The sequence below is a fragment of the Oncorhynchus nerka genome, linkage group LG3, assembly GCF_034236695.1.
Source record: "Oncorhynchus nerka isolate Pitt River linkage group LG3, Oner_Uvic_2.0, whole genome shotgun sequence".
Lineage (NCBI taxonomy): Eukaryota > Metazoa > Chordata > Actinopteri > Salmoniformes > Salmonidae > Oncorhynchus > Oncorhynchus nerka.
In genome coordinates, this window is record NC_088398.1 from 42,710,981 (window position 1) to 42,727,699 (window position 16,719).

Sequence of the window (16,719 nt, forward strand, 5' to 3'; positions counted from 1 at the left end):
TGTCTTGGTGTGTTTGGACCATGATAGTTTGTTGGTGATGTGGACACCAAGGAACTTGAAGCTCTCAACCTGCTCCACTACAGCCCAATCAATGAGAATGGGGGCGTGCTCGGTCCTCCTTTTCCTGTAGTCCACAATCATCTCCTTTGTCTTGATCACGTTGAGGTCACCTCTTACCTTCACATGTCTTCACGTCTTTCACTTTACATAAACAATTGTTGACTTCAATCCATAACAATGTTCCACTATTCAAGAAAAACATACTGTACGTGAGTACAATCAGAAGTACTACTGCGTGGCCACGCACGACTCCAACACCATCATTAAGTTTGCTGACGACACAACGGTGGTAGACCTGATCACAGACAGCGATGAGACAGCCTACAGGGAGTAGGTCAGGGACTTGGCAGTGTTGTGCCAAGACAACAGTCTCTCCCTCAACGTCAGGAAGACCAAGGAGCTGATCGTGGACAACAGGAAACGGGGACGAGCATGTCCCCATTCACATCGACGGGGCTGTAGTGGAGTGGGTTGAGAGCTTCAAGTTCCTCGGTGTCCACATCACTAAGGACTTAACATGGTCCACATACACATCTGCACAGCGACCTCTTCCCCCTCAGAAGGCTGAAGAGATTTCTCCTGGGCCCTCATATCCTCAACAGCTGCACCATTGAGAGCATCTTGACTGACTGCATCACCACATGGTACGGCAAATGCACCGCCCTCGACCGCAAGGCACTACAGAGGGTGGTGGGTTGACCCAGTACATCACTGGGGCTGAGCTCCACGCCATCCAGGACCTCTATATTAGGCGGCGTCAGAGGAATCCTCAAAATATTGCCAAAGACTTTAGCCACACAAGTCATGGATTGTTTTCTCTGCTACCGTCAGCAAGTGGTACCAGAACATCGGGTCTCAGACCAACAGGCTCCGAGTCAGCTTTTATCCACACAAGAAGAACAGCAAGAAGAATGAAATCAGAGTTGGTCCCATGTCCCAAGTCGTTGAAACCGAAGGCAGCGGCATACTTCTAAGCGGACAGGAGTGACTGCGAGTGGTTCGGAGCAGATTGACATACGGAATAGCTTCGCTGCACTGGTGCCTGATCTACCTGCGCCTTCATTGCTGGGATTGCCTGTGTCTATGACAGTGGTGCTGACTCATACTACGCTGACTCCAGCAGTGGCTTCGTCGAGTTCGTCTACTTTCCCTCTCTCTGGATCTGACGGGGCACTGCCTGCTGTGGGAGGTCTGGACCTATCGCTGCGAGCAGTGGGCCTACGCTATCTTGCTTCTCGTGGGCCCGTGAAAGGTTCGATGAATTGTGTGATGGGTAGGAATGGGCAGATTTCTCAATTCCCTTCTCCGGCCATAGTACTGGGCATAGTGTATAAGAGGTCATACGAGAAGTTTTTTAGTGATTCTTATGTGGATGTTAACAATATTTGTTGGTCTGTGGTGTGTAATGAGGAGCAACCAGACGTTGCACTTGACACATTTATGAAATTGCGTATCCCAGTTACTAATAAGCATGCAGCCATTAACAAAATGACTGATTAGCAAACTTTAAAAAAAACATGAGCTGGCACACACCCAGAATAATAGTTTGTGTGGAGGTGCTAACGGCGAATAAACTATAAACTATCAAAAGAAAGAAAGTCACACACTCCATGTGTAACAACCCTCAGGAAGGCACAGTGATGCCGAAACATTGGTAAATACCCATTAAATTGCTGGGAGATTTATACATGGAGTGTGCGTACTTTCTGGTGGAGCACGGGCCTGAGGGCACACTGTGTTGTGAAATCTGTGAATATATTGTAATGTTTGAAAATTGTATTAACTGCCTTAATTTTGCTGGACCCCAGGAAGAGTAGCTGCTGCTCTGGCAGCAGCTAATGGGGATCCATAGTACAAATACACTGCTGCTACTTTGTTTTTTACTCTTAATATTATTATTATTATTAATCCCAATGTTTAGTCACTTGTAGAAAATAGTACAAATAAAGAAAAAACCCTCGAATGAGTAGGTATGTCCAAACTTTTGACTAATACTGTATATATTCAACGTTTTAACCAAAGACTGCAGCTCAGGCCTGTACAAGAAATCTACAGACTTTCACCTTTACTCATATACACCCTTACAGGTAAACTCATTCTCTCTCTAGTACCTCTCTCCCCTCCTTCTACATGAAGTAGCATGAAGACTGTAGTAAATTCTTTACTTATTATTCACAATCATAATATGAGCCTATTAAGATACTCATGTACAACTGTGAGAAGTTCAGCAACATTCAGTCCAGTTTTTTGCCAGCAGATAATAAAGTCTGATTGGTTCTCGAGTCTTGGCTCTGTGTATTGTTGTTCCAAAGATCAGTGGCCGTGTGACAAACGCATCAACTCAACCGAGGGATCAACTTTTGATCACAGATCACATAATACAATTTAATGTCACCTGCTGGCAATAAGTACTGTGTGTGTGTTATTTTGATGCCAGCAACCACTCCAGCCTAGCCCTGTCAGATGAACCCTGTTAGCCCTGGGATTCAGACAGGAACACCTCACAACCTTGAGGCTACCAGCACACCCTTGTACTTTACTTGTGTACATTTCCTCTGAGGATGAGAACTGGGTGCACATGCAAAAAGTAATAGCCTTTAAAAAAATAAAAAATAAACTTTTCAGAACATTGATTTATTTATATAAAATTTACCAGAGTAATCATGTTCAAGTAATAGGCACGGTATGTATGTGATGAAATGCATAACTCACAACTTCTTGACTGGAGAGATGCATTTCAAGTTTCAACATGACACCTTGATTGATTTGATATTGTGGGGTAAATACAGTGTGGTTCTCTCTCTCTCTGCTAATAGTAGACTTTCTCTAAGTCCCCAACAAAAGTATCATCTTCAGAGTTCTCAGTCTCTGACTCCTCCAGGCTCCCCCCCGCCCTCCCCCCCAGCCCCACTGTTCTTCATTAGATGAAGATTGAATGCCAAGACGATCCATTACCGATTCAGAAAACCGATCACGTATCAACAAAAAAAAATAATAGATGACCCTTGTGTCGTCAAGTATTCGCAATTGTCGTTAGGTAAATAGTAACACATTATCTTGGAATGGATACACTTCTTATTCAATTCCAATTACTCTATACTGGGAGTGATTACGTCCCAAATGGCACCCTGTTCTCAATAGGGCCCATGGGAAAAGTAGTGCACTATGGAGAGAGTAGGGTGCTATTTGGGAAGTACCAATTGTATGTCGCCTGTAGCAGTTCCATTGCAGAGAGTAGCTGAACCATTACAAACATAACTCAGCAGAAATACTATTAGGGAGCTCTAGCTCTGAAAATGGCTTCCTCAGGCTTATCTGGATGACTCATGACAGATGAGTTTCAGTACCACCACGTTAGACTGGCATACACACTGGCAGGTCTACGAAACAACGTTTAGTGCTCATTGTGTTTTAAATGTTCCTTCTTGCTGTGTGAATCACATTTAAATATATACTATTTCCTCCAAAGTGGTGTGAATGCTGTGTCTTGCGTCTTTATTTTATTTACCCTGTAATACACTTTATATGCACTAGAGGGCCTCTTCATTCTATGATGCATCTGACATTACGTTCTCAGTTTAGGACTTAACACACTCATAAGACAAGACATGTGTAAAGCCTTCATTTAGCTGGAAACTTTAACAAGACCAATATTCTGTCCACAATGCTTAATTGGCCTGAAAATGATCACTTCCAACCTCTTATACCACTGAACTATTTTGACTCTGAACTAAAATGGACATTTCAAGATGTCCAATTGTATTTATGTTAATAGCACAGGAGGTTGGTGGCACCTTAACTGGGGAGAACGGGCTTGTGGTAATGACTGGAGCGGAATAGGTGGAATGGTATCAAATACATCAAACACATGGTTTCCGGGTGTTTGATTCCATTCCATTTGCGCCGTTCCGGCCATTATTATAAGCCGTTCTCCCCTCAGCAGCCTCCTGTGGTTTATAGAATGACCTGAGCGGGAGTCCCTACGTGGGTGATGTGTAAAATCTTGCCCACTGATCAACAGACAACTTTGGGGTTAGGGAGGGTTGCAAACGCTGGCTCTGTCGTGGCTCTACCACAACGTTCTCTTTGTGCCACGTCTTCTCCCTCTCTCATGAGCACTCTGGCATTTAACAACACTGCTTCCTTTAGCTTTGTAGACAAATTTAGCAACATATGTGAAATGGTGTCCCTGGGAGATTCCTGACACAGAGATTTGATTGTGCTCTCTTTATTTTGGGCATCTGTTTGGCATTTTAACATTTCCTCGCGGTGCACTTTGGGCCCTCTTAGGATTGCCTTAGTGGGTATTTCTCTAGGCCTCGGAGCACTGAGCAGCTGTAGGGTGTCTCCCCCCTGAAACACCATATTCTCCCATTCTTCTATGTGGATTAGGCCAAAAGAGCCTTCTCTGGAGGTGTCTATTAGGTCATCACTCATTGTGACACAAAACATGTACTATAGTGTTGAGCAGATGCCATAGAAAACCATGTTTTTGCCTAATTAGCCTCTCATCTCTTCAGTTCCAGAGGACTACTAATCAAATGGCTACCCAGACTATTTACAAAGCCCCCACCCCCACCCCCGCCCACGCAGCTGCTACTCTCTGTTATTATCTGTGCATAGTCACTTTAAAATCTCTACCTACATGTACATATTACCTCAATTACCTCGACACCGGTGCCCCTCCACATTGACTCTGTACCGGTACCCCCTGTATATAGCCCCACTATTGTTATTTACTGCTGCTCTTTAATTATTAGTTATTCTTATCTCTTACTTTAAAAAAAAATGTATTTTCTTAAAACGGCATTGTTGGTTAAGGGCTGAAGGGTAGGTATTGCACTGTAAGGTCTACACCAGTTGTATTCGGCGCATGTGACAAATAGAATTTGACTTGATTTGTCTACTGACATCCTGTCTCCCTGCCTTTCTCAACCAGCTGAGGCCCTGGCATGTCTGCAACCACCCCCACCCTCCACCAGGAAATCAATGTCTCTCATTCCCATCTCCATACACACACACACACACACACACACACACACACACACACTCCATCTACTATGCGCTGCCTCATCATCAGCTGCAGCATCATGTCTGTGTCTGTCCCACTCACTCCACGGCCTTGGCTGCTCTCCACGGCAGACGTCTGAGAGAGACCCTGCTATTGTTGACTGTTGTTGGTATGTCCATTGTTGTGTATTTTACAGGCATAGCTCTGCTGAGCACTACTGTTCTGTATGTTCATTAGTTAATTTGTGGCGTTTTGTGTACAGAATAATAGGCTAGTTGTTGAGCCCCTAAGGCCTAAAAAGAAAGGCCAATTATTGTAGCTATGTGATGAAGGTTATAATATTATGTTAAAAAAATATTTTTTAAAAGGGCATGATTGTAATGACAATGTTATTAAGATAGACTTACTGGTTTTGAAACATGTATTAGAATTGTTGTATGTCTGCAATGAGTGGCAAAGGGAACGAATCTGTAACTTCAAATATTGCACATTTACACATTTAACACTGCATGACCAAAAGTATGTGGACGCCTGCTCATCGAACATCTCATTCTAAAATCATGGGCATGGAGTTGGTCCCCCTTTTGCTGCTGTAACAGCCTCCACTCTTCTGGGAAAGCTTTCCACTAGATGTTGGAACATTACCGCAGGGACTTGCTTCCATTCAGTCACACAGAGCATTAGTGAGGTCGGGCACTGATGTTGAGCGATTAGGCCTGGCTCGCAGTCGCCGTTCCAATTCATCCCAAAGGTGTTTGATGGGGTTGAGGTCAGGGATCTGTGCAGACCAGTCAAGTTCTTCCACACCGATCTCGACAAACAATTTCTGTATGGACCTTGTTTTGTGTACAGGGGCATTGTCATGCTGAAAAAGCAAAGGACCTTCCCCAAACTGTTGCACAAAATTGGAAGAACAGAATCATCTAGAATGTCATTGTATGTTGCAGCTTTAAGATTCCCCTTCACTGGAACAAAGGGACGGAGCACGAACCATGAAAAACAGCCCCAGACCATTATTCCTCCTCCATCAAACTGTACAGTTGGCACTATGCATTGGGGCAGGTAGTGTTCTCTTGGCATCTGCCAAAATCAGATTTGTCCGTCGGACTGCCAGATGGTGAAGCGTGATTCATCACTCCAGAGAACGCGTTTCCACTGCTCCAGAATCCAATGGCAGTGAGCTTTACTCCTCTCCAGTTGACGCTTGGCATGGTGATCTTAGGCTTGTGTGCAGTTCTTGTGCTGACGTTGCTAACAGAGGCAGTTTGGAACTCGGTAGTGAGTGTTGCAACCGATTTTATGTGCTATATGCTTCAGCACTCGCCGGTCCTGTTCTGTGAGCTTGTGTGGCCTACCACTTCGCGGTTGGGCTGTTGTTGCTTCTAGAGGTTTCTATTTCACAATAACATCACTTCCAGTTGACCAGAGCAGACATTAACAGATGTGAAACAGCGTATCTTCATGCTTTGCCCATATTTGTAGCCCAAAATGTCACTTTCATCAACTGACTCAGTGACAGTGTATTTGATTGACGTAATCAAGCCAGTAAAAAAATGGCGAGAAACCAAACAGAGAAGGAGAATGTCAGAACGTGTAAGTCGCCAACAACACGATTTGGAGCATTTAATGGTATGAGTTCAGCCTCTCTCTGCATTGTGTCCCTGATGCGATGTGTATAGCCAGCTGACCCCCAATATGACATGACTGACGCTCTGTTGTATCAGGCTGTGTTGTTCAATATTGCCACTGTGCATCTGGAGAACCTCTGCTCTCCATGGAAACTCTCCCTAAACTGATGTCATCCTCTCAAAAGCAATGGGACTCCACCCTGTTAGCAACACATTATCTGATATATTCTACTCAGTAGTAGAAGTAGGCATAATAGATTGTTTTGCCTTTTTTCTCTCAACCTTCAGTATAGTGAATATTCTATCCTATGCCTATCTATAATGGCTGTAAATGAAGATTTCCCAACTATCCTAATTCTTCGGGGCTATGAGGCTTAAATACTGGACTTGGATTAGTGTTATTGTAATTAGTGTTTTAGATGAGGTAAATTGGTTGTAATAAGGTTGTTATAAACAGGTTATACACAGGTTATACACCATGAACGGGTCTGCATCTACCAGCATGCAACGCTACACAACATCGTCTCCTTAACTACGCTTTTAGCAAAGCCAAGTAGAAGGCTTGTCTCTGAAAGGGCTCATTGTGTAGAGATGTGATTGTGTGTGTGTGTGCGGTGTAATCGGTGACGTATGAGTAGACTAGACTCTTTACTGTATTCGTTGGGTCAGCACTGCAGAGATTAGCTTGCTACACAGACAGGGATTCCTAAACCCGAATCATGCACATCGCCATTACAACTAAATGGGAGTGGAGCAGAAATTGTGCAAGATATGGATAGATTCCGTTGGTCCTATAAATATTGCGCGGTCGTTGCTTCGATTCAAGTTTCCACAAAGTCCCCCATTCCATTATAATGCTTCTCGAGGAGTCGGCTCTTTGGAACCATCGTGGTGTGCTGATTTCCTCACGTGTGTTTTCTGTTAAAAGTGGCGAGGCTGGGATAAACACACGAACATTTGCAAACAAGAGGCATTAGCGCGGGTACATTTGTTTCGTTTTTTTGACTTGCTGTGATTTCTGAAGTCGAGGAGGAAGGTGTAACGTTAGGTAGTTGTAGTTGTGATCCAGCAACAAAAAACAAAAAAACAAGCTGAAACATGGGGAACGCAGGGAGTATGGACCAGCAAACTGATTTCAGGGGACATAACATGCCTCTGAAGCTGCCTATGCCGCAGCCAGGCGAATTGGAGGAGAGATTCGCAATCGTTTTGGTATGTTCACAAATTCAAAGTGCTTTCTTATCGAACCCTGATAAGTTTCCCATTTGTCTTTGCGCCATTCTTACTTTGAGCTGGCACCGCAGCGGTGTTGGTCCGACCGTTACCTAGCTACTCCGCTCAGTCGTCCTCTCAACTCAAACCATGTTCCACCGTTTGTGTTTAGCTACAGTAGCAAGCTAAGTTGGAATATCACGATGAGATAGACGTTGCAACAATTGATCTTATTTATTTTTCATTTTTCTTTGGTTTACTTGACACGTTTTTTTCTTCTTTCATTGATCGCATCAAATAATCAATGGGAGAGGGTAGAAAACCACGTGACCCAAATCTGTCACGCAAATTCATCCGAAAAGCACACAATCCAAGTATCTATCTAGTAGTCTGTGAAGTCAATTACCTTTGTTTTAGCGGTGAAGTTATACATGGAGGAAACTGAACTCTACTCAGCAAGTTGACTCCCTGGTTGATTTGATATGTAAACCTCAGCAATTTAAAGTAGGACAGCTGTTTGTTTGCCCCATCGGCCCTATCTTGCAAATTCGAAAATGCCTTTCTGAGTGGGACATTCGGTGTTCAGTGAGAATGCTTGTTTATCAGCCTGTATATTTCAAGGCTAGGTTTACTTGTACCTACGCTGCTTCTGTAAATGTGATATGTTATCCAACTGTGTATACTAAATAACCAATTGAACAGCCAGCTGTCTTGACAAAATTAGTAACCTAGCTAGTTGATTTAGGCTAATCCTGCTCAATTTATCTTATCTTCCATTTTCTGTACTTTAAGCTAATTCATGCATTGATTACTATACTACACATTTGCAATGTTTCAGCATCCTAAAACATGGCATTACGTACCAAGCATAACAACAACATAGCCTGTTCAGAGATTATGGGGGGTTAGATCAGTGAAGGGCTCCGGGGTGTAAAGCCTGGTTTTGTGAGGTCGTGTAGATGTGGGTCAGACATGGTTGTAGTCAGACCTAATACTCCGCTACAAGGTGGCTAGGTGAGTGTTGTGGGACCTGGTCGCCTGCAACACAATTAGCCCAACACAGACCTACTAAGAAGGTTATGCAGTGCCATGTGACTTCAGAGCTCCTGCAACCGTACCTGTCAGAAGGTACGGTTTGATTTAAGAGGGAAAAACTGTAACTAAACCTGTTTTACTCTGTGTTTCTGTGTTTTCCAATGTATTATGCCTTGGGCTATGACCTGTTACTCTGTTTGCTGACTGGTGCTGGCCCAAGCCATTTAGACTGTTATTAGGCTACCTAATGGAGCAATTGTTTTTTTTTACTGTGGGAGTCACTAATACATGTCACAGTGTTCTCGTTGGGGTGTAATTGCCGCATGTTTCGGAGGAGAGGGAGGCAGGGAGCAGACCTCTGGCCAGAGGGGTGCCCTTACAAAAAAAAGATAACAGTTCTGAAACTGCAGTAAAAGTGCAGTAACTGCAGTCGACTGTGTTATTTTGGACTCAGTAATTGCAGCCTACTGCAGTTCTACTGCATTCTAACTACAGTTATACTACAGTGTACTGCAGTTATACAGCACTCTGAGAGCAATCTTTTTTTTCGTAAGGTTGTACATCCCAAATGGCACCCTATTCCCTATATAATGCACTACTTTTGACCAGAACTCTATGGGCCCTAGTCAAAAGTAGTGCACTATGGAATAGAGTGCCATTTGAGACACAGCCAGGGTTGACGTCACACTGCCTCGGCCTACCAGGGGATTGAAGGCTTCTTCCTAATCCCGTCTGCTTTTAGGATAACCTGGCTTCTTTTCATGATCTGTGAGCAACACCAAGGAATGCCCGGCTTGAACGCCTGCCTGCCTGGCCTCCTTTTCAACTAAAGAAGTAGGCTAGAGGAACCAAATGTAACCACTTTATGACTCTATAGGAAGCATACTGTATCATTGAGTTCACTGAAACTGTTAGTTGTCGGTAAGCTTTTCCCAACACGCTCATAACCTGTATTTATTTCCCCCTGTAAAGGTCATTGATGGACTAATGAGTCATACTCTAAACGTATCCTATTAGTTAATGCTACTGGTTGAATCCCTTAAGCACAGGCTAAAATAACACAGTGGGTCTGGTTGCACCAGGAGCGATCAGTCGCTCACTGAAGAGGGATGGATGTGAGAATGAAGGAGTACCAGCTAGACTGGATCCTTGGGCGAGTTTAGTGTTTTAATCACCAGCACAGCGTTATTTACTGCTATTTAAACCCCGCTGATTGTCAGTAATGCCCGCTGGCCGGCGGCGCCACGAATTGCCCGAGTGTGCGTGTGACTCAGATGAGTGTGTCACTTCAGCCTGCAAGGCTAATGATTGAAAAACTGTATTGGGCCCCTCAATGATTGATCCAAAACCACCATGCATCCTTCACTGATTGATAAGCATGGGTTAAACTGCAACAAGCAGTCAGCAGGAGGAGCCGTCAGCAGGAGGATGACGGATTCACGGATTGGATGCTATCACTGCCCATTTTTTTTCTTCACCAACGCACAAAATCATTTTAATCAGTGTAAGTAGGACTTCTGTAAAACAGGCTACTTCTTTAATAAAACAGATATTTTCTACAGCTGCACCATCGAGAGCATCCTGACTAGAGGTCGACCGATTATGATTTTTTTCCACGCCGATACCGATTATTGGAGGACCAAAAAAAAAGCAGCTACCGATTAAATGGCCGATTTTTATTTGTAATAATGACAATTACAACAATACTGAATGAACACTTATTTTAACTTAATATAATACATCAATCAAATCAATTTAGCCTCAAATAAATAATGAAACATGTTCAATTTGGTTTAAATAATGCAAAAACAAAGTGTTGGAGAAGAAAGTAAAAGTGCAATATGTGCCACTTAAGAAAGCTAACGTTTAAGTTCCTTGCTCAGAACTGTGCTTTTCTTTTAAGTGGCTTGCTCAAGGGCACATTGACAGATTTTTCACCTAAGTCGGCTCAGGTATTCAAACCAGCGACCTTTTGGTTACTGGCCCAATGCTCTTAACCGTTAGGCTACCTGCCGTCCTATACAAGGTCTTTTAAATAGCCACGGTAACAGAATGATGCTAGACTCAGATTTTACACTTTTAAATATATTTCAAACAAAAACCAATGATTGTAAAGTTCAATAAACCATACAACTCTATGCACAAGGACGACTTTTAACAATTTCCACTGAAGATTTTACAAAAACACATTTACTTTATGAACAGTGCAGATGTAAAGTTTGGTAACAGGATGTCGGTTTGTGCTGTTTGTGCCGTCATTCTGTTATCAAACTTTACATCCGCACTGTTCTTAAATTAAATGTTGTTTTTGTAAAATATTCAGTGGAAATTGTTAAACGTCGTCCTTGTGCAGAGTCGTATGGTTTGTTTAACTTTGCAATCACTGATTTTTGTTTGACATAAGCTACATTTTAAAGTTAAAAAATCTTGAGTCAGCATCATTCTTTTGCTTTGGAATTGCCCCTTAAGCTTAGTTCAGATACATAAGAAGAGACACGACACAGCGGTTTTTAAGGAGTTTGTATGATCTGAACGGCCTAGTTTTAGAACGTCTCATTTCGTCGGCTGGAGTTTCCAAGACTCAACATGTCAAATCTTTAGTCTCAAGCGTGACAGATTTATTTAGCCAAACAAAGAACAGTGCACTAATGCTCTGTGTTCAGCCAGGTAGGTAGCTAGCCAAACAGAGAGCTAGCTAGCTATTTTGCTGCACATAGCTAACCTAGTTTCCTGACATTCATCTGACTAGTCACAAAGTGTACCCTGTTTCTGGTGCATGTATTCCATGACACTCAAGTTTGCTAAAGCACCTTGCTACAACAAGTGGCAACTTTGTTTCAAGGTTTCATCTGTCGTTTTAAAAGACACCGTTACCATGGAAATGGGCTCAACAGCACCTCTCACCTGCCCCGTCTTTAGTCAACCAGTTGTACAACACAACATTCTCAAACTAGCTCATTTTATCTCGTCTCATTTCATGTCGGCTGTTGTATCTGAACTGGGCTTTACAGTTCATTTTCCAAATGTATTTAAAAATAAAATTAGAACATGTTTAGCTCCCTCTTAATCTGAACATTAGCCATCTAGAGGGTAGCTGCTATGGCCTGACTAACTCCTACATTGAGAAACCAGGTGGAGTAAACAGGGTTGGGAGGGATTTGACTATATGAAAGCATTTGACCTCTCCATGCTCTGCTGACAACTGTGTTTTTTTTAGGCTATGTGTTGCACTCAGCTTTATTCTGTTTAGGGGTCACAATTTTAATTTTTTATTTTATTTATCTGTTTTTTTACCAGGTAAGTTGACTGAGAACACGTTCTCATTTGCAGCAACGACCTGGGGAATAGTTACAGGGGAGAGGAGGGGGAGGAATGAGCCAATTGTAAACTGGGGATTATTAGGTGACCATGATGGTTTGAGGGTCAGATTGGGAATTTAGCCAGGACACCAGGGTTAACACCCCTACTCTTACGATAAGTGCCATGGGATCTTTAATGGACTCAGAGAGTCGGGACACCCGTTTAACATCCCATCCGAAAGACGGCACCCTACACACTGCCCTGGGGCATTGGGATATTTTTTTTAGACCAGAGGAAAGAGTGCCTCCTACTGGCCCTCCAACACCACTTCCAGCAGCATCTGGTCTTCCATCCAAGGACTGACCAGGACCAACCCTGCTTAGCTTCAGAAGCAAGCCAGCAGTGCTATGCAGGGTGGTATGCTGCTGGCTAGTAGCAGTGTAGTAACACTGTTATTACTCTACTAACATGTTGTTACATTAGCTAATAAATAGCCCAATTTGAGTGGATTTGTATACACCCAGTCTACAATCTATTAGGTACGCCCATTTAGTACCCGGTCGGACCCCCCTTTGCCTCCAGAACAGACTGAATTCTTTGGGGCAGGTTGTGGCATTCAAACGTTGCTCAATTGGTATCAAGGAACCAGACGTGTACCAGGATAACATTCCCCACACCATTACACCACCGCCACCAGCCTGTACTGGCAGGATGTGGTCATGGAGTTATACTGCTTACGCCAAATCCTGACTCTGCCATCAGCCCACAGGAATGCCACTGACTGGATGTTATTTGTAGTGTTGTGGTTAGAGCGTTGGGCCAGTAACCGAAAGGTTGCAAGATCTAATCACCGAGCTCACAAGGAAAAATCTGTCGTTCTGCCCCTGAACAAGGCAGTTAACTGTTCCTAGGCCGTCATTGAAAATAAGAATTTGTTCTTAACTGACTTGCCTAGTTAAATAAAGGTAAAATGTTGCTCAAAATCAAACAGTAACTGAATGCCTCGAATGCCTGTCTGCTTTATATAGCAGGCCACGTGACTCACTGTCTGTAGGAGCGAACCATTTTCATGAATGAGTGGTGTACTTAATAAACTGTCCACTGAGTGTATTTGTACTTGGACTGTAATCATAAGAATAGAGTCAACATTGAGAACAGATTTAGTGCACTACAGGTAGGCTTTTCCTGGGAAATTCAAGGCTTGCTGCTGGCTGATTCCACTAAGCCTAACTGTTTCCCCTGACAAAGCACATTGCCTTTCATTGATACAGCTGCTGCAGGGGACTTGAAGCGACGGCTGAGATTTAAAACTAGACATAATTGTCATGCAAGGCCTCCGTCAAAGATAAGGCAAAGTATTTCACATACGACCTTGACCAGGGAGAGAAACAAGTATAATGTAAACGTCCATTATAAGCTTAGGCTACAGACTTGTAATCTTCCATGTAGATTTGATTAAATTGTAGGAATTTCATTTCCAATAACATGTTTTTTACTTGTAAGTCTAATCCTTTCTCTCTTAATACTTCCTGGCTGTAAAAATGTATATTTTGTGTGAATAGGCCACATGTCTGATTAGTGATGGGGAGAATAAATAAATACAGTATCGGGATATTATTTTTTGTGATAGCCTACATCGTTAATATTATTATCAGATCTTCAACCAAAACCTAACATTAGATCAAGGAAACCTGAGTGTGAACAAATAACACAACAATTCTATATTTATTTCATGAACAATGTAATGCAACACCCATTGCCTCTGCGTGAAATAGTAATTGCTCCCTTACACTCAATAATTCGTCGTGCCACCTTTAGCTGCAATGACTCCTGTAGTTGTTGATCAGTCTCTCATGTTGCTGCGAAGGAATTTTGGCCCACTCTTTCATGCATAACTGCTTTAACTCAGCAACATTTGTGGGGTTTCAAGCATGAACTGCTCATTTTAAGTCCTGCCACAACATCTTAATTGGGATTAGGGCTGGACTTTGACTAGGCCATTCCAAAACTTCCAAAACATTTTGTTGTTGCCGTTTTCATGTAGACTTGTTGTGTGTTTTCCATCATTCTCTTGCGGCGTGACCCAGCTGTGCTTCAGCTTCAGCTCACAGACGGATGGCCTGACATTCTCCTGTAGAATTATATGATACAGAGCAGAATTCAGGGTTCCTTCTATTAAGGCAAGTCATCCAGGTCCTGAGGCAGCAAAGCATCCCCAAAGCATCACACTACCACCACAATATGTACAATAGTAACCTTAGGGTAATGAGTGAATTAAGGAGTAAATAACAATGGAACAATCTGGACATTTAAAAAAAAACGTTGTTTTTTTGCGTTGTGTACTTTTTGCTTGTTCCGCCATTTTTTAAATATAACTAGTTAAACACTTTAAAAAGGAAAGTGGGCCACATGAGCAAAACTGAATGGATACCGTTTACAGTGGTTAAATACTATAAGTATAGTAAAAAAAGAAACTTGGAATCCATTTTCCATGACAAGCTCCTCAAGTAGCCTAAAGTACCTTCCTTGTAGCCACTACACTTGACTGGAAGTGTATCTGCTGATAAGTCTTTGTTTTAGCACCTTTCCTATTCGCGTCAATTGTGGCTCTAGCTCTGGTCCGGGGAGTCGTTCGGGTGTGCTCTCGCGGTCGTTCGACCGAACGACTCCCTGAACCAGAGCTATTGTGGCTCAAGAGCCCCACCATCCATTGCACTTAACAGCATTGCAGTTGAATGGCACTTGAGGTCTACATGAGCAGACAATGTACACTACCAGGCAAAATGTTTGGACACCTACCTCATTTCAGGATTTTTCTTAATTTGGCCTATTTCCTACATTATGGAATAGTAGTGAAGACATCAAAACTATGAAATAGCACATACTGTATGGAATCATGTAGTAACCAAAAAAGTGTTAAACAAATCAAAATATATTTTATATTTGAGATTCTTCAAAGTAGCCACCTTTTGCCTTGATGACAGCTTTGCACACGCTTGGCATTCTCTCAACCAGCTTCATTAAGTTTGCAGATGACACAACAGTAGTAGGCCTGATCACCGACAACGATGAGACAGCCTATAGGGAGGAGATCAGAGCCCTGGCCGTGTGAGGGCCAGGTATGGCAACTGCTCGGCCTCTGACCACAAGGCACTTCAGAGTGTAGTGCGAATCGCCCAGTACATCACTGGGGAAAAGCTTCCTGCCATCCAGGACCTATATACCAGGTGGTGTCAGAGGAAGGCCCTAAAAATTGTCAAAGACTCCAGCCACCCTAGTTATAAATTGTTGTCTCTGCTACCGCACGGCTAGAGGTACCGGAGCGCCAAGTCTAGGTCCAAGAGGCTTCTCAACAGCTTCTACCCCCAAGCCATAAGACTGCTGAACATCTAATCAAATGGCTACCCAGACTATTTGCATTACCCCCCTTTCACACCGCTGCTACTCTCTGTTGTTATCATCTATGCATAGTCACTTTAATAACTCTACCTACATGTACATATTACCTCAATTACCTTGACTAATCGGTGCCCCCGCACATTGACTCTGTACCGGTGCCCCCTGTATATAGTCTTGCTATTGTTATTTTACTGCTGCTCATTAATTAGTATTTCTTATCCTTATTCGTTTAAGAAATATGTATATTTAACTGCATTGTGGTTAGGGGCTCGTAAGTAAGCATTTCACTGTAAGGTCTACGGCTGTTGTATTCGGCATATGTGACTAATACAATTTTATTTGATCATCTAGAATTCAATTAACAAGTTAATTTGTGGATTTTCTTTTCTTCTCAATGCATTTGAGCCAATCGTTTGTGTTGTGACAAGGTAGGGGTGGTATACAGACGATAGCCCTACTTGATAAAAGACCAAGTCCATATTATGGCAAGAACAGCTCAAATAACCAAAGAGAAACGACAGTCCATCATTACTTTAATGCGTGAAGGTCAGTCAATCCGTCCAATTTCAAGAACTTTGAAAGTTTCTTCAAGCGCAGTCACAAGAGCCATCAGGCACTATGATAAAACTGACTCATGGGGACTGCCTGTCACGGTCGTCATAAAGGGGAGACCAAGGCACAGCATGGTCAGCAGCATACCACCCTGCATACCACTGCTGGCTTGCTTCTGAAACTAAGCAGGGTTGGTCCTGGTCAGTTCCTGGATGGGAGACCAGATGCTGCTGGAAGTGGTGTTGGAGGGCCAGTAGGAGGCACTCTTTCCTCTGGTCTAAAAAAATATCCCAATGCCCCAGGGCAGTGATTGGGGACACTGCCCTGTGTAGGGTGCAGTCTTTCGGATGGGACATTAAAACGGGTGTCCAGAATCTCTGAGGTCATTAAAGATCCCATGGCACTTATCGTAAGAGTAGGGGTGTTAACCCCGGTGTCCTGGCTAAATTCCCAATCGGGCCCTCAAACCCAAACCATCATGTTCACCTAATAATCCCCAGTTTACAATTGGCTCATTAATCC

At 43.1% G+C, this 16,719-nt stretch overlaps 1 protein-coding gene across 1 annotated transcript in view; it reads left to right on the forward strand.

Annotated features, from left to right (window-relative positions):
• Window positions 1-7,337: 7,337 nt before the first annotated feature.
• Window positions 7,338-16,719, forward strand: part of LOC115108233 (formin-like protein 2) — an 80,701-nt gene continuing 71,319 nt past the window's right edge. Inside the window, 1 exon segment of the mRNA XM_065011980.1 lies at window positions 7,338-7,911. Coding sequence (XP_064868052.1) covers window positions 7,798-7,911 — 114 coding nt within the window. The 5' untranslated portion in view covers window positions 7,338-7,797.